The 17838-nt window shown below is 42.6% G+C and overlaps 1 protein-coding gene across 7 annotated transcripts in view; it reads left to right on the top strand.

Moving 5' to 3' along the window:
* Positions 1-5903: 5903 nt before the first annotated feature.
* GPATCH2L (G-patch domain containing 2 like) overlaps positions 5904-17838 on the top strand; it is a 68326-nt gene continuing 56391 nt past the window's right edge. For all 7 annotated transcript variants that reach the window (XR_010122347.1, XR_010122346.1, XM_055288700.2 and 4 more), the window contains exons 1-2: positions 5904-6008; positions 8353-9024. Coding sequence is in view for 5 of the 7 variants with exons in the window: in XM_055288700.2 (XP_055144675.1) it covers positions 8363-9024 (662 nt within the window). In the remaining 2 variants the exon portion in view is untranslated. The remainder of the gene's footprint in view (positions 6009-8352; positions 9025-17838) is intronic.

The raw sequence follows: 17838 nt of genomic DNA, 5'->3' as shown, positions 1-17838 counted from the left end.
AAAGAGCATGGTGGGTTGGTACTGTGGGCACAGGGAAGAGAGTCACGACCAGAGGCAGGCAGGGCCCACATCACACCTGACTGTGCGGGTCACAGTGAGGACTTTAGGTTTATTATAAGTGCAGGGAATGTAATAAATCAGCAGTGGAAGATTTTTTATTTATTATTAATTATTTGCTTAAAAAATATGTTTTGCTGGGCACAGTGGCTCATGCCTGTAATCCTAGCACTTTGGGAGCTGAGGTGGGCGAATCTCTTAAGCCCAGGAGTTTGAGACCAGCCTGGGCAACATGGTGAAACCCTGTCTCTACAAAAAGTACAAAAATAGCCAAGCGTGGTGGCTCACGCCTGTAATCCCACCACTGTGGGAGGCCAAGGCAGGCAGATCACTTGAGGTCAGGAGTTCTAGACCAGCCTGACCAACATGCAAAACGCTGTCTCTACTGAAAAATACAAAAATTAGCTGGGCGTGGTGGTGTGTGCCTGTACTCCCAGCTACTTGGGCTGCTGAGGCACGAGAATCGCTTTAAGCCAGGAGGCGGAGGTTGCGGTGAGCTGAGATCACGCCACTGCACTCCAGCCTGGGTGACAGAATGAGACTGTCTCAAAACAAAAAAACAAACAAAAACAAACCCCAAATAAGTAAACAAACAAAAAGTACAAAAATTAGTCGGGCATGGTGGTGCGTACCTGTAGTCCCAGCTATTCAGGAGGCTGCGGTGGGAGGATGACCTTAGCCCGAGGGAAGTCGAGGCTGCAGTGAGCCATGATTGTCCCACTGCACTCCAGCCTGGGTGACAGATTGAGACCCTATCTCAAAAAATATATATACATTTTTGTGGGGAAGAAAGAGGTGAGAGAAGCCTATTATTTCCTTCCATGTGCAGATTCTTTTTCAGCTGGGAATTTCCTCATTCGACTATGTTTGATGGTCAAAAAAGGGAAACTTCTGTTGACTACTCCCCTCTTTTCAGTAACTACTAATACTTTTGGAGCAGTTAATTTGTGTTGGGCTGTATACTAAATGCTTTACATTCATTATGTCATTTCGTCTCCATCCAAGAGATAGGCATGTACAAATATTGTCTCCATATGGCAGATAGGGAAGCAAAGGCTCAAAGAAGTGAAGCTTCTAGCTCTGGACACAGTCAGGCAGTTAGGGCTTCACCCTTCACCTCCTTCCCCCTCCTCCACTGCTGCCTGCTTGCAGCCTGCTCAGACCTTATTGCCATCAGTGACCTCCTCAGTTGCCAAGTGTGGTGGCATTTCCTTAGAACTGCTCATCTTCAAACTTCCTTTTCTTCTTCATTTTCTTAAAACTCTCTCTCCTCTGGCTTTTAGGCACAGGTTCTCTTCAGATGCTCTCAGTCTCTTTGGAGCTGCCCTCTTCTTCCACAACAGGCCACTTCTCTCACCACTCTCTTTCATTATGTGATTCTGCCCATGGCTTCCACCATCCCATGAAGGCAGAAGTTTCATTACAATTTTCTCATGGGACTGAGACAAGCACTTCTAATGTCCCTGACCCAGCATTTAGTAAACAAGTATTCATTTAATTTTTAATTAACAATAACTATATTAGCACCTACCATGTGCTAGGCACTGATGAGAATACAGTGAAAAGGACAGGGTCTTCAGGGCAATGCAGTAGGCTTTGGTTTGGTTCACACAGTTATATACATACAAGCACAGGGCCAGGCATATTGTAGATGCTTAGTAAATATTTGTTGAATCAGTGACTTAGTTGGGGAGGCACACTTGTACATAATTGGCTCTAGTTCAGGTTGAAGGAAGAGAGTGTGGTCATAAAGGTACTGGCAAGTGCTGAGAGTGAGAGCCAAAGGAATGGGCAAGCAAGGGTAAGTGTCTTTCTTCAGGTGACAGTGGAATTGAGCCTTTAAATCATCCCAGATCCCAAGGGTGTTCAAGAACTGGCAAGTGATATGGTGTGCTCAAGCATAATGCAGGAGGTAGTGGAAGATGGATGAAATGAAACCACTAAAATTGTGTTTTAGGAAACTCACTCTGGTGCCTGCATAGAGGATGGCACTTTGTGGGGAGAGACTGCAAGTAGGAAGACCAGTAAGGCAGCTGCTGCATCACCCAGAAGAGTGGTTACCTGCCCAGATGAGGCCAATGGCAGAGCAAAAACCAATGAGGGAGGACGGATGCAAGACTACTGCAGGAGTGCAATCTACAAGGCTTAGCACTTTACTAGATAAAGGGGTAAAAGAAAGAAACAAGAACTAAAAATGGGTTTGAAGCTTCTCACCTGGGTAACTGCATGATGGTGGTGATATTTCCCAAAGAGTGAACAGTGGAGAAGGGGCAGGTTTGATAGAAACTATGGAAGAGGCTGGACAAGGTGGCTCACACCTGTAATCCCAGCACTCTAGGAGGCTGAGGCAGGAGGATCACTTGATGGTAGGAGTTTGAGACCAGCCTGGGCAACATAGTGGAGACCCTGTCTCTCTACTAAAAATTTAAAAATTAGCTGGGCATGGTGGCATGTGCCTGCAGTCCTAGCTACTTAGGGTGCTGAGGTGGGAGGATTACTTGAGCACAGGAAGTCAAGGCTGCAGTGAGGTAATGATCATGCCACTGCATTGTGTTCTGTCCGTAGGTGTACCATCATTTACTTAACTAATCCCTGTTGTAGAATTTCTGACTTTTTCTAGTTTCCTCAATCCTCCCTCAGAAATGCTGCAGAGAAGAATTTAACCTGTATCTAACATTTTTGAGCCCTTTTTTTTTTTTTTTTTTTTTTGAGACATGGTCTCACTCTTTCATTTCACAGAGACCCTGTCTGGAAAAAAAAAAAAAAAAAAGGGAAAGGAGAGAGGGAAGAAAGGAAGGAAGGAAGAAAGAAACTATGGAAGAAACTAAGCTTTATTTTTGACATTTTATTATATTTATTTATTTATTTATTTTTGAGACACAGTTTCACTCCTGTCACCAGGCTGGAGTGCAGCAGTGTGCTCTCAGCTCACTACAACCTCTGCCTCCTGGACTGAAGTGATCCCCTTGCCTCAGTCTTTCCAGTAGCTAGGATTACAGGCGCCCACCACCACACCTGCCAATTTTTTTGTATTTTTAGTAGAGACGGGGTTTTACCATGTTGGCCAGGCTAGCCTCAAACTCCCGATCTGAAGTGATCCACCCGCCTCAGCCTCCCAAAGTGCTGGGATTACAGGAGTGAGCCACTACGCCTGGCCTATTTTTGACATTTTAAATTGGAAATGCTGGTGAGGCAAACAAGTGGAGATATCTAGCAGAAAGATGAAAATATAAGTTGGATTTCAAGAAATTTGGGAGCTTTCAGTGCTGATGCAGGCAACCAACACCATGGGAACAGATGTGATTTGTGGGAGAGAATTTTCACTTATGCAGAAAAGAGGCCTAAGGCTGTGGACACCTGTTGAACATTTCCGTATTTCTGTCCTGTGGGAGTCACAAATTCAGCATGTCCAAAATGGAATTAATCATCTTTCCACTAAACCCATTTATCTTCTTGACTTCTCTAGCTGTGCAGATGGCACTGACCATTGTCTTAGTCGCCCTAACTCAAAATCTCAGCTATCTTTTTCTCATACCTTGACTTTTTTTCACCTATAGAACATTCTGAAAATCCACAAAAAACAATAGATAGGAGATATAATCATTGATAATGAAACCATTTAGTATATTGTATAGTGGATTCTTCTGGTCATATTCCTATGTGAGTATAGATTTAATTTCCTTTGTACAGGAATCATACTCTACATTTTTAGGATAATCTTTTTATTGAAGTGTAACAGTCATGCAGAAAGGTACACAATCATAAGTCGATGGCTTTTCATGTCATTAAATATTCTTTTGCAACATGAATTTTTAAAAGTTGCAAGATATTCCACCGATAGATGTACCATAATTTAGTTAACTAACCCCTGTTGTAGAACTTCTGGCTTTTTCTAGTTTCCTCATCTCTCCCTCAGAAATGCTGCAGAGATGATTTACCTATATTTAACATTTTTGTGCCCATTTCCAATTGTTCCTTAGAATACAATTCTTCGGGGCAAAATTTCTGGGTCCAAGGTATGTGCATATTTTTAAATAAACTTTTTTATTTTAGGATAGTTTTAGGTTTAGAGAAAAATTATGAAGAAGATTCTACAGTTTCTGTATAATCCACACTGTTTCCCCTATTATTCACTTTTTTTTTTTTTTTTTTTGGTGACAGCCGAGTCTCACTCTGTCACCCAGGCTGCAGTGCAGTGGCTCGATCTCTGCTCACTGCAACCTCCGCCTCCCGGGCTCAGGCAATTCTCTTGCCTTAGCCTCCCAAGTAGGGACTGGCACTACAGGCATGTGCCACCATACCCGGCTAATTTTTTGTATTTTTAGTAGAGATGGGGTTTCACCATGTTGGCCAGGCTGATCTCGAACTCCTGACCTCAGGTGATCCTCCCACCTCAACCTCCCAAAGTGCTGGAATTACAGGTGTGAGCCACCACACTGGGCTATTCACTCTTACAGAAGTATAACACATTTCACAATTGCAACCAATATTGATACATTATGATTATGATTATGATTATTTTGAGACAGAGTTTTGCTCTTGTGGACCAGGCTGGAGTGCAATGGTGCGATCTTGGCTCACTGCAACCTCTGCCTCTTGGGTTCAAGTGATTCTTCTGCCTCAGCCTCCCAAGTAGCTGGGATTATAGGCATGCGCCACCACGCCCATGTAATTTTTGTATTTTTAGCAGAGACGGGTTTTCACCCTGTTAGCCAGGATGGTCTCAATCCCCTGACCTCAGGTGATCCACTCGCCTCGGCCTCCCAAAGTGCTGGGATTACAGGCGTGAGCCACCTCGCCTGGCCCGATACATTATGATTAACTAAAGTTGATACTTTATCCAGATTTCCTTAGTTTTTACCTAATGTTCTTTTTTAAATTGCAGCGTCACACTCAGGACACCATATTACACTGTCATGCCTCCTTAGGTTCCTCCTGGCTCTGAGTTTCTTAGACTTCCCTTGCCTTTGCTGATCTTAACAATTTTGAAGAATACTGGTCATGCACTCTGCAGAATATCCCTCAATTCGGATTTGTCTGATTTTTTTTTCTTATAATTAGACTGGGTTATGAGATTTGGAAGGAAAGTACCACAAAGTGCCATTCTCATCATATATCATTCCACATACATCAACATGATTTAGCACATAGTCTTGATCACCTGGCTGAATTACTGTTTGCCAGGTTTCTCCACTGTAAAATCACTCATTTTCCCCTTTACAGATGTTGTACTTTTGGGAAGGAAGTCACTATGCACAGCCCACATTTAAGGAGGTGGAAGTTATGCTGCAGGATGGCTGCCTACATTAGTTACTTGAGATTCTTCTGTGGGGGATTCATCTCTTCTTCCTCATTCGTTAATTTATCCAATCACTTATATCGGTATGGACTGATGAATATTTCTTTTGTACTTTGAGTTATAATCCAATATCACTTGTTTTATTGCCCAAGGCAATTTGTAATGTTCTGAATAACTCAGTGCAAAACAACCCCTTCCAAAGGTTGTACCAGCTCACAGGGTAGACGTCATTAAGATCCATTTCCCCTCAACTTCACAGACCCATTAAAAAGGTCAGAAAGCAAGGGGTAGGCTGAGATTCCTGCCTAGCGCGCAATTTCTGGACGCCCCTAAGGAAGATGAGGCCAGCATGCAGGGGTCTTTCCCCACCTCAACCCCTGAGACGCCCTTTCTCTGCCAGACCCTATTCAGCACCCCTCCTTGTCCCCTGCCCCATCTCCTGGCTTCCTGTGACTCCGCCCACCGCGGGGCGGAAGTGGGTGTGGCCACGGGCGGAAGCACTGGGTCAGGGGCCCAATCTTGCAGCCAGCCCCTCCCACTCGCCGCCGCCCTACCCCTCCGGCCCAGACCGGAAATGAGGTCAGAGAGAGAAGCCCGGGCGGTGAGAGTCGGCCCAAAAAGCGGCGGCCGTTGGAGGTGGCTGCGGCAGCTGGTGAGGGGGTGGAGTGGGTTGAGAGTGTTGGGGTCCTGGGCGCTAGTACCAGAGGGGATCGGAGCGCCAAGCCGCGGCTGAGCGGCTAAGGGCGTCTTGGGGCTGCGGCAGCCGGCCGGAGGGTGAGGGTGGTGGGGCCTTGCTTTTCAGGGCCCTTGTCCCCATCCCTGGGGATGTGGGTCGGGCCGTCTCCGGGGCCACAGCCCGTCTTCCCCTTTCTTCTTTCTGCCTCTCTGGGGCGGGCGGCAACGTGAGGGCTTGATGTCCCGAGCCATGGTCGCCCCAGCCCTCAGGGACTGGCCGGGGCGTGGTGGAGAGTCCTTCGAAACACAGTTTTTCTCATATATGTGGCCATGTTGCGACCCCCGATCCGGGAGGGAGCTCAGTCGCCACGACTTGCGTTTTGGCAGTTTCTGTCCTAGAAGAGCCGACCCCCGCCCCTCGTGAGCCCAAATGAGAAGTTGCCTCCTGCCTCTCCCATCTCCTACTCCGCCCCTCACTTCCACCCTGCTCCTGTCTCTCTTCTTACTTGCTGTCCACCAGCTACCGGTTCCTTCCTGTGCGTGACTCAACCTCATCTCTCCCCGCATGCGTGCCTGGACGCCGGGTCCTCTCGAGAGTGTGCACCCGCGACTGGAGATGGGGAGCCCTAGGGTTCCTTTGTCACAACTGTTCGAATTACAGGCTTTGAGGCAGGAAAGGATTCTGCACAGGCATTCGACTACAAGTTGTTTGGTGACTTCGTTCCATGTTCAAGTTTGTGCTGTTCTGCCTGAGGTTTTTATTTGTTCTTTTGTTTTTGTTTTTTGTATTTTTGTTGCCTGAGTTTTTAAAGCAGTAATACTTTATTAGGGAAGTAGATTTAGACATGCTGTTCCCACTTGTTTCTTTATTTTGGTTTTAGGAACAGTTGTCTCCCAAACCTCAATCATGGCATTTTAATCCACTTTTTTTTTCCATTTTTTCCCCTTCTTTTCACAGGTGTTGATAAACCACTTCTTAATGCTTAAAAGAACTTGGTCTTGTTTAAATGTATGTGCTTTTGGACACTTTGAGAAGCTTCGTTTGTATGGTAGTTTTGGAAGTAGGTGTCACCATTGCTCCTACAGGTGTGGCAGATAAGCCAGAGGGCTGTCTTTAAATTCATTGGCATAGGCACAGCATGAAAATAGGTTTTAGAAAGCCCTTTGCAAAGTGAAAACTGAGTGAATGGGAATATAGTCAGAGAGTGGCACCACTTAGAATTTTAAGCTGATCTTGAAATACTTTGGGCATAGAGGCAAGAAAAAAGTGCTAAAAATTTAATATATATTTAATTAGATGCTGTACAGATTAAATATTTATCCTTAAGAGGGAATTTTGAAGATTGCTCCTACTACTCTCATTTCTTGAAATGTTTCCCTCTGAAGTGACTCCTGAAGTGTGATGTTTGGTTTGAGGATGAACAGGAGAATAAGAAATTTTGGAAAGCAGTTTGGCCAGAAATCTTAGAAACTTCACCCTATCCCTGTCATTTCAGCTGCTATTGTATCCTATTTTTCTGTGATTATGTGGCACTGAAGCACATAACTAGGACGAACATTTATTTTCTGAAGGGTAAGAGAGGGCCTTAAAAATTGTTAATTATTCAAAAATATATGATGTGCAGTATAAGGTTCTATACCTGGTAGCTTCCAGGTGGTAGTCGGTACCAGAATGGGTGCAAACTTAGTCTCTTCTCCATTCTGACTTCAAACCTGGGTCACTACAATTTCTTGGATCATGAAAACTGCATTCTTCCTTAAAGGGTGTCACTAAGTTGTCTTTCTGTTTCTTTCTGCCATGGTCATTGTCAGCAGTGACCCCAGGCCGAAGAACAGTTTTCATTCATTCTCAATACCTCAATGAGACCCTGTCCTACTCTGTGTTTCCACAACTCTAGTGTGATTTTGAAGTTGTATGTTTTTCTACTCCTGTCTAGTCAGACATGCTCTAATCTTTCTGGATCTCATCATTAGGTAATTCAAGGACAAGTTTAATTAGGGAAAAGAAGGATGTAGTCCCCCAAATTTGTTCTGGGTCCTGTCCCAGTTGTCATCTGGTGAGTAGGTTTTTGTGCTTAAGAATATGTTGACTTCAGGCATTTAACAAGGGACAAAACATCTATTTTTAGTGGCTTAAGGAAGTGGTAGGAACAGAATCTAAGTGTAGCCAGATGAAAGGTGACTTATTTTGTTTAGACAGGCAGAACTGTGGACTACCATGATCTGTTTCATCAAATTATTCCAAAACAACAGATCCTTTTCAGGCTTTCTTTTTCTTTTTCTTTTCTTTCTTTTTTTTCCCCTAAACTTCCTTTTGGCAGATGTGGCCTCATGGATGAGCTGGTACACGACTTAGCCTCAGCCTTGGAGCAGACATCTGAGCAGAATAAGCTTGGTGAACTGTGGGAGGAGATGGCCCTGAGCCCCCGACAGCAGAGGCGGCAGCTTCGGAAACGCCGAGGTCGGAAGCGTCGTTCTGACTTCACTCACCTGGCAGAGCATACCTGCTGCTACAGCGAGGCCTCTGAGTCAAGTCTGGATGAGGCCACTAAGGACTGTCGAGAAGTGGCTCCGGTGACCAATTTTAGTGACTCTGATGACACAATGGTAGCCAAACGACACCCAGCTCTCAATGCCATTGTTAAGAGTAAGCAACATTCTTGGCATGAATCTGACTCCTTTACTGAAAATGCACCTTGTCGACCACTCAGGCGCAGGCGGAAGGTGAAGCGAGTGACATCAGAGGTGGCTGCTAGCCTTCAGCAGAAGCTGAAGGTGTCAGATTGGAGCTATGAGAGAGGCTGCAGGTTCAAGTCTGCTAAGAAGCAGCGTCTGTCCCGGTGGAAGGAGAATACTCCCTGGACCTCATCAGGTCACGGATTGTGTGAATCAGCGGAAAATAGGACTTTCCTAAGCAAAACAGGAAGGAAAGAAAGGATGGAGTGTGAAACAGATGAACAAAAACAGGGCTCTGATGAGAACATGTCAGAATGGTGAGACCTCCCTTACTAAGTCAAAGATTTTCCTGGTTAATTTTTCCCAAAGTGCACATCCATGGTCTTAGTGGGTTCCACCTTCTTTCAAACCAGCCACTCTAGTATTGACTTTGAAGCCTTCCTTGAATCAATCAGTAGTTTAGCTTTTTAAGGTACCATTCATGAGTCTATTTCCCTGTGTCAGGAAGGCTATATATAATAGAAACACAGTTGTTTCTAAAAACTGTTTAAAACACGTATCTCAAATGCAAAACTAATAATTTTATTTTAAAAAACAATTTGCTGCTTATTATGCCATGTAGTTTGTACATAAATATTGTTGTTTAGAACTCAGGTCTCAGCAGAGGTTGGTGTGTGTGTATGAGAGAGAAAATGCTAGTGCCAGGTATACGGAGTTTATAAATGTTCTGTTAAGTTGCCTGTTCTCATTAAGAATCATGGCTTTAGATGCTTTTTGGCTATAATACTGTTTTCTGCTACTTGTGGTTTGACTATATTGAATTTATTTTTTTATGGCTGACATTCAAATTGTCTGAACCCATGGTGGGCTTTGAAATAACAGTACCGAGTCCCATTAGTCTTACATCAGATGTGATCAAGCCAGAAAAATTTGTCTCTAATGGGTACGTGTTTAAAAATGTAAGTGTAGTTTTGGTGACTTTTTATTTTTTACACCTCAGATAGTCCTAGGAACATTGATACCCCCCAGCTTGATACTTTAATGTTATTAATATTAATCTGTGATTATCTTTGTCTTAATAGTGAGGATGCCATTGGTGTTTTGGATGGGACAATTCTTTATGGTGCATTGCGGAATACTTAGCATCTCTGCGTTGTTCACACCCCTTTTCATTGTATCAACCCAAAAGCCTCCAGGGGTGATCCCTAGGTGGATTGAGTACTCCCAGTTGAGAACCAGTGTATTCTATTATTGTTAATATTAGTTGGCATTTATTAAGCACTTAACTATGGGCCAGGCACTGTACTGTGGACTTAACATATACTCTTATTTAATGTTCACAATTCCACTATATGGTGGATACCACTATTTGTATTTACAGAAGGGAAGTTGAGGTTATAAGAGCTTAGATAATTTGCCTAAGGTCACCCAGTGCCAAAACTGGGAAATAAGCCTGATTCCAAAGCTCATTCTTAACCACCATGTTGTGCTGCCCTTTGAGTTGTTCTGTCTCAATTTAACTTTCCCAACTGTAGAACATACGACCTTTCTGAAGTTTAGCTTAAAAACGAAGACATTAATCTTAGGAACACTGAGGTGAGGCTGTGTCAGTAACAGGAAAAGCTGTTTAGGTCTATATACCTGTACCTTTCACGAATGGTTTTTAATCCAGCTTTTAAACTTTTTCTTATTAACTTTATATCTGCCAGTCTGCAGGCTATATTGAGATAGGCTCATAATTTGACTTTCCTAATTTTCCTATAATGCCTCATTCCTTCTAAGGTCTATTTGCAGAATTTATATGTATATATTTGGATTATAAAGGTATTTTTTCCTCATCAGACTATTTTTAATCAAACAAGAAATGCTTAGTCAACTTGTAGCCTTTCACACTATTGAAACCCTCTATTGAGACATTCAAGTTTGTTTTAATATTGAGCATATATACCAAATAGAAGTCTTCTTAGTATTGAGAATGGTGATTTTAAAAGTAGCCTTTTGGGATAATAGCTTTGTGTATGTTTCTTCCCCTTAATTTCTTGTTAAACTACGACATAATTGTATGTGAGAGAGCGACTGTTAACTCTGTCTGCTCTAACAGCCCAAGTATGGCTCCAGATGCAGAGCCTGTTTTCTAGCATGAGATGCTTCACTCTTTTCTGTTCCTTCTTACTCCAGACACATCTATTGCACATTCTAGTCAGGATGTAGTAATATAAATTCTCGTTATCTGAGAGTCTGGATAAACTTAAGCGGATGGGAATTCTTATGAAATTCTTACTCTTTTCAAATTGAGGAGACCTCATTCACCCATTTGGGCTATTATCCTGGCCCCTCACTTCAGAGTTCTTTCAATATGTAGATGCTAAAGGGCTTGTAGCTGTGAAGGAATAATGGGCGGAGTGGTGGCACACCCGGCATGAGGAAAGTTCTTTAAAATCTTCTAGTTATTTAGGAGTTCTAAATTCCCTTTGCCTTGTCTCGATTCATTTGTAGTTACAAACAGAAGTGCTTTGTATTTTTTCCCCCTAAATCCATTCTGTGGGGAAAGGGGGTGATTCTTACTCTTTGACTGCGTGTTGTGTTCAGCCTCTCTTCAAGAGGAGAGTGGAACTAAAATCTCCCTTAATTGTTAGGCACACCTTTAAAAAAGGCTAGCATTAGAGTGTAAGGAGATAATAGTGTACGATTTGGATATTATACTGTCTTGGTGAGTTGATTCTGTCAATAATTTTCTACTTTATTTTTTCCCTGCATTTTTAAAAGAAATACTTTAAAGAATCTTCTTCGTTACCCTTTCATAAATCTACTTGGATGTGCCACTGTTTATTCACATACAGATCAAAATGTAGAATTTTACTTTTTAGCAGTGGTATTGAGGGTTGTTGGAGTAATGATCCACATTGTAAGATTATTAAGATGAAGTTGATTGTTAAGCTTAGCTTAGCTTAGCCTAGTCAATGGTAGAGTTTTTTTTTTTTAAAGCATGTATTAGTTGTTTTAGGTTTGAAAATGTGTGTCTCAATCAGCTTATTTCTAATTTCCTTAAACTCACTCTTTGCGACCTAAACATGGAGTATAGACTTCATCAATATTTGTTTGCTTTTCTGTTTCTGGTCTTCTTTTAATATTACACCAGCCAATCCCTCACAAGTTTTGAGGAACAAAAAATGGTTATAGTATAATAGTTTTTTTCTGCTTGCATAGAGATCAAACTATTACTTTAATATTTTTCGATTAAAATATTTTGTGAGTATTTAAAGCAGAACAACTACTGTAAAATTATTTTCTACTGATCTTTATTTAAATTGTCTGTATAGCACCTATTAATAGCTATTAGCTATTAGGTGACTGTAGCCTAATTTTGCTCTATTCTTTACTAACACGTCATTTGTTTGTTGCCCTTGAATATAGTTTAGCTTCCTTTTTTTTTCATAAGTGAATTGGTTGGGTGATGGCCGGAAGTCACATTCAGGAGCCTTCCTAAGGTGATGTATTAGAGGCCGATCTCACAGGAAAGAAAATATTCTCCTCTCTTGGAAGGCAAGTGACAGAGATAGAGTGCTAAACCTACCCCTTCCTTCTCCAGCCCAGGCTGACCTTCTGCGGCCCCTTGGTGCCTCTTGTTTTCTTATTTTTATAGAAAATCAATATCCCTTCTGACACAAACAATAGTTCAGAAGCAAGAATAAATGGGAGAAAGCTGAGATCTCTGTCCATCACCTCTCATTTTAACTCCCCCAAACTCTTTAATTATGAGCGTGCTTTGCTCCAGGTGTTTGTGACAGTGAAATTGCTAAATGAGGACCATTTTAACCAAAGATTGGGTGATCAATAACACTCTATAGCAGTAGCTTGTTGGATCAATAGCATTCATTATTTCATGGTTAAGGTAAGTAGCCTCCTTTGCAAATGGAGGTCATAATCAGGGGTTCCTGGAGCTGTGTAAAAGAATATGTATGGTAGGTGGGGGTGTTCAGTTTTCTATTCTGTAAGTAGGGATGCTGACCAAGAGTATATTTACCATTGTTGCAGTTGGTCGTGTTGCATGTGAGATTCTCGAATAGCTAGCATAGTGTGCTTATGTGGATATATTCACAGTTCTGCTAGTATCCTTAAGGACAGCTAAAAAACACAGCTTGGGAGGTTGATATGATACTGTTGTAATTGAAGGTCTATCTCTTGAAAGAAACATCCATCTCTTAAAAGAGTCTACCTCTTAAAAGAAATATTGGGATTGTTCCGTGTGGCTCCACAGGACAGAACTAAGGGATAGAAAGTACTGAGTGTTAAATGTTGCTGCGGATAAAAAATAACATTCTAAAAATTAGGACTCTGTAAAAATGAAGTGAATTGTTTCACCATGTAATGCGTAATAACTTCTAGATCAGTTGGGGGGATTCAAACATGGGCTTGATGACCGCTTACTTAGTTGCTGTGGAGTTGAGAAGGTTGAACGGAAGCCTTCTGAGATCCCTTGTAACACTGAGATGCTGTGATTCTTTTCAGTCACAGTCTACCTCCCACCATTGTAACGTCTTAACTGGTAAGTAGCCTCAACTGCCCACTTGAATTCTTGTGGTTCCCACTGGCAGTCATCTTCAAAGATTCATTCTTTCTCTCAACTTTTAGAATCATATTCCCTTTTCTCTTATTTTGCAGAATTTGTTCAAAGGCCTCTTGGTATTTGCCAGCAAGGGTGCATAGCTTACCCTTGGTCCCCTTCTCTACTCCCATGGACATAGGTAACTGCCATTCTCAGATCTACAGCTGGCCAAGAGAATATGCAGAGCCCCTAGCCCAGTGCTCCCAGTGCTACTGGGAGGCTTTTATCTCATACAGCTGTGCTGGACTGAGATAGGATCATCTAACCCTCACTGCCTTATTCCAACCCCATTCCAGGAGTGTGCCATAAGTGAAGGTGTAGAAAACACTGCAGTCTCCAGAATGTACTATCTCCAGAATGCACTTTTCTGCCCATGTCAACTGGAATCTTTATTCTTGAAGGCTATACTTTCTAGGACTCAATACCCTATAACTGCTTCCTACCCTCAAACACAAATACAGAAAACGCTAAGCTTCCCTATCCAAGAGTATTCTGGGAGTTAGAGCCACCAAACAGAAACTGAAAGATACTCAGACCAGGCATGGTGGCTCACGCCTGTAATCCCAGCACTTTGGAAGGCCGAGGCAGGTGGATCACGAGGTTAGGAGATTGAGACCATCCTGGCTAACATGGTGAAACCCCGTCTCTACTAAAAATACAAAAAAATTAGCCGGGCGTGATGGTGGACACCTGTAGTCCCAGCTACTTGGGAGGCTGAGGCAGGAGAATGGTGTGAACCTGGGAGGTGGAGCCTGCAGTGAGCCGAGATCACGCCACTGCACTTGAGTGCACTTGAGCCTGGGCGACAGAGCGAGACTCTGTCTCAAAAAAAAAAAAAAAAAAAAAAAAAAAGAAAGAAACTGGGAAGAGAAGGATAGAACCACACCCTGCCTCAACCTGTAGCTGCCTGATTTTCTGACTGAAACTGGCCTTGCATTTCTGAATCACAAGGTGACTGTAGTGAAAGGATGCAGGGGCTTGCTATCTACCTTCAGGGCAGGCCCAGCACTTCTAACGTGGGCCTCCATTTCATTGTCAAGTGCAGTTCTATCAGCCTTGTAGTTTGAGGAAATCCTGGCAATAGGCCATCTGTATTCTCTATTGCTACAGAAAAAAATCGCCCTAAAACTTAGTAGCTCTAAACAAAGAGACCAAGTCTGTGAGTATGTAAATATTCCCAGGGAAGAAACCAAAGTGCTGGAAAAGAAGATACAACTGAAGAGAAAAAAGTGTTCTTGAGTTGAAAAATTAAATCTAAAGATTAAAAGCGAAAATTTATGAGAAGAGACCTCTACTGAGACGGATCTTTTTTTTTTTTTTTTTTTTTTTTTTGAGACAGAGTCTTGCTCTTTCACCCAGGCTGGAGTGCAGTGGCGCAGTCTCGGCTCACTGCAGGCTCTGCCCCCCGGATTCACGCCATTCTCCTGCCTCAGCCTCCCGCGTAGCTGGGACTACAGTCGCCCGCCACCTCACCCGGCTAATTTTTTGTATTTTTAGTAGAGACGGGGTTTCACCGTGTTAGCCAGGATGGTCTCGATCTCCTGACCTCGTGATCCACCCGCCTTGGCCTCCCAAAGTGCTGGGATTACAGGCGTGAGCCACCACACCCTGCTGAGATGGATCTTATAAAAACATATTTTTAGTTTTTCTTTTTTTCACATATGCTCAGGACTAAGGAAAGAAAAATCTTAAAAGGGGTTGAAGACTGGATGCAGTGGCTCAGACCTGTATTCCCAACACTTTGGGACACTGAGGCAGGAGGATCCCTTGAGCCCAAGAGTTCAAGATTGCACTGAGCTATGATTACAATACCGCACTCCAGAGCCTGGGCGGCAGAGTGGGACACCGTCTCTTAAAAAAAAAGTTGGGGGTGGGGCATGAAAATAAAACTGACATTCGTCCCTACAAACAAGGGCTACATTTGCCTGTAGAGTTTTGAGAGGGAAAAAGTGACTCACTCTACCTTGAATTTTATATACAGTAAAGGTATATTTCATACGGAAAGGCAGCAGAAAGACATTCTTAGATATGCAGGCCCCAGAATCCATGCTCTTTAAAAATTTACTGTGAGAAGACGTTTCATCTACCTGAAGATGAATCACTGTTAGCTCTAAGAAAAGGGAAGTCTTGAAAGGATGGGTGGACTTCTCTGAGGCACAGCCCCCAGCTCAATAGCAGAGTCCTGAGGAAAATTCTATCTCTGCAAAGTATACCTGATTGTACTAGTCACAGTATGGAACCTGTCAACCTGGGGAGGTTGCTGCCTTTCATGGCACTGTCTGAATGAAACTGAAAAAGAAATTCTTTTATTATATATTCTCATTACTTATAGGAATAATTTCGGAACTGATGTGAGATATTTCTCTGAATAACCTCTCCCTCAGTCTTGTTTACTACTACATTCAGAAGTCTGATTACAAAGGGTTACCAGTGTGCCACCTCTACCCTGGAAAAAAACTGGAAAACAATAGAACAAAAATACCTTTGGGCAATAGATCTAAGAGTGACTTTTTTCCACGTTTTTCTAAATTCTGAAACAACTTTTATTTTTGTTAAGTGCATTATTATTGACTAAGAAAAGTTTTTTAGAATGACAATGTAAGCCATAAACTTTATTTTAAGATATCTATTAATTAGATGCAAAAAACACCTCTTATTGAGTAAGCTACTTGGTTAATAAGCTCTTAAATGGGGAGAAACAAACCCAGATGGTAATTTATTAATACCAACTTTTGATTATAGGTGATAAACTAATTCTGTACCTCGTTATTATAATTGGAACATGTATAAGTTACTTTTTCAGTTTTCACTTTACAGTCTTCTGTGGTTAGGAGTATGAAAGAATTAGCAAGCTCTCAGATCAGAGGGTGTGCCATGCTTTTTTCCACCCCCTGCTCCCCCTGGCAGTTTTGGGAATTCAGAGGGGTTTATTTTGTTGAAACTAGAAGCTACTGTTTAGGAAGAAGAGAATTAATTTCAACAAAGAGTTTATAAAGATTCTGTATTACCTGTTGCTGCAGAAAAAATTGCCCTAAAACTTAGACTAGCTCTAGGCCGGGTGTGGTGGCTCATGCCTGTAATCCCAGCACTTTGGGTGGCCTAGGCTGGTGGATCACCTAAGATCAGGAGTTTGAGACCAGCCTGACCAATATGGTGAAACCTTGTTTCTACTAAAAATATGAAAATTAGCCAGGCGTGGTAGCACAGGCCTGTAATTCTAGCTACTCGGGAGGCTGAGACAGGAGAATTGCCTGAACCCGGGAGGCGGAGGTTGCAGTGAGCCGAGATCGCATCACTGCACTCCAGCCTGGGCGACAGAGCGAGACTCCGTCTCAAAAAAAATAAACAAAAAAAAACTTACTAGCTCTAAACAATGAACATTTTATCGCTTGGAATCTGAGAGTGACTTAGCTGGATGGTTCTGGTTCAGAGTCTTCTCACGAGGTTATAGCCTAACTGTTGGCAAGGGACCTCAGTTCTCTCAAGGCTCTACTAGGGCTGAAGGATTTGCTTCCAAGCTCACTCACGTGGCTGTTGGCAGAGCTCATTTCCTCATAAAGCTGTTGGACTTAGAGTCTCAGTCCCTTTTCACATGGGCCTCTCTGCATGCCCATCAGCATCCTTAGGACATGATAGTTGGCTTCCCGTTGAGTAAGTGATCTGAGAGGGATGGGGAGAGTCAGAAAGAGAGCCCAAGATGAAAGCCACAGTCTTGTATAACCTAATCGCAGAAGTGGCAACCTATTGCTTCTGCCGTGTGCGATCAGTTTTACAGACCAGCCTGGTGCAGTGTGAGAAGTGCTACACCGGGGTGTGCATTAATAGGAGGCTGGGTAATTGGGAGTCATCTTGGGAGTCTGATTAGTTACCACAGATGACTACTGGCCTTCTGAAACGTTTTTTTCCTAGCGTTGTATGATGCTAAAGTCAGGAATAATATTCTCAGACTGATATTTCCCCTGAACTCATTAAGAGGATGTTTTTACTTTGATTTCAAAGGAAGAGCATTCAGGAACCATAAGGGAAAGTGAGGTATAGGTCCCTGAGAGTATATTTTGGTGTATTTTATGTCAGTATGCTGAAAATGAGTGTTACTTAAATTCAAGATACAGCATTAAGGAGGAGAGCTTCTTTCCAAAGTGAGTTTATAATTAGTTTTCTTAGGATTCAGCATTATGATATATTATTTGCTGATAAGGGATAGTAGTCAAGGCACAGCTACAGTTTCAGCTGTGCCTGAAAGTTTTAAGTAGCTAAAAGCAAAGGAACATTTCTTCCCTAGCTCAATTAATCTGTTTGCATCTTCAGGAGAATGAAAAGTCCTGAAATTCAAAGGTATCTTCTGAATAGAGAAACATAGGAGTGACTTTAGTAAATGAGATGAGTATCTGCACCATCTGTGTTGTAGTGGCCCTTCAGTGAACGCATGGGCTTTAGGCATACACTGCCCTGGCTCTGATGCTTACTTGCTGTGCAATCTTGGGTAACTTGCATACTTTCTCTAAGCCCCCTTCCATTTGTAACA

This window comes from Symphalangus syndactylus, chromosome 8, assembly GCF_028878055.3.
Source record: "Symphalangus syndactylus isolate Jambi chromosome 8, NHGRI_mSymSyn1-v2.1_pri, whole genome shotgun sequence".
Taxonomy (NCBI): Eukaryota; Metazoa; Chordata; class Mammalia; order Primates; family Hylobatidae; genus Symphalangus; species Symphalangus syndactylus.
Note: the sequence above shows the minus strand (reverse complement) of the source record. Positions and strands in the feature narration are given on the sequence as shown.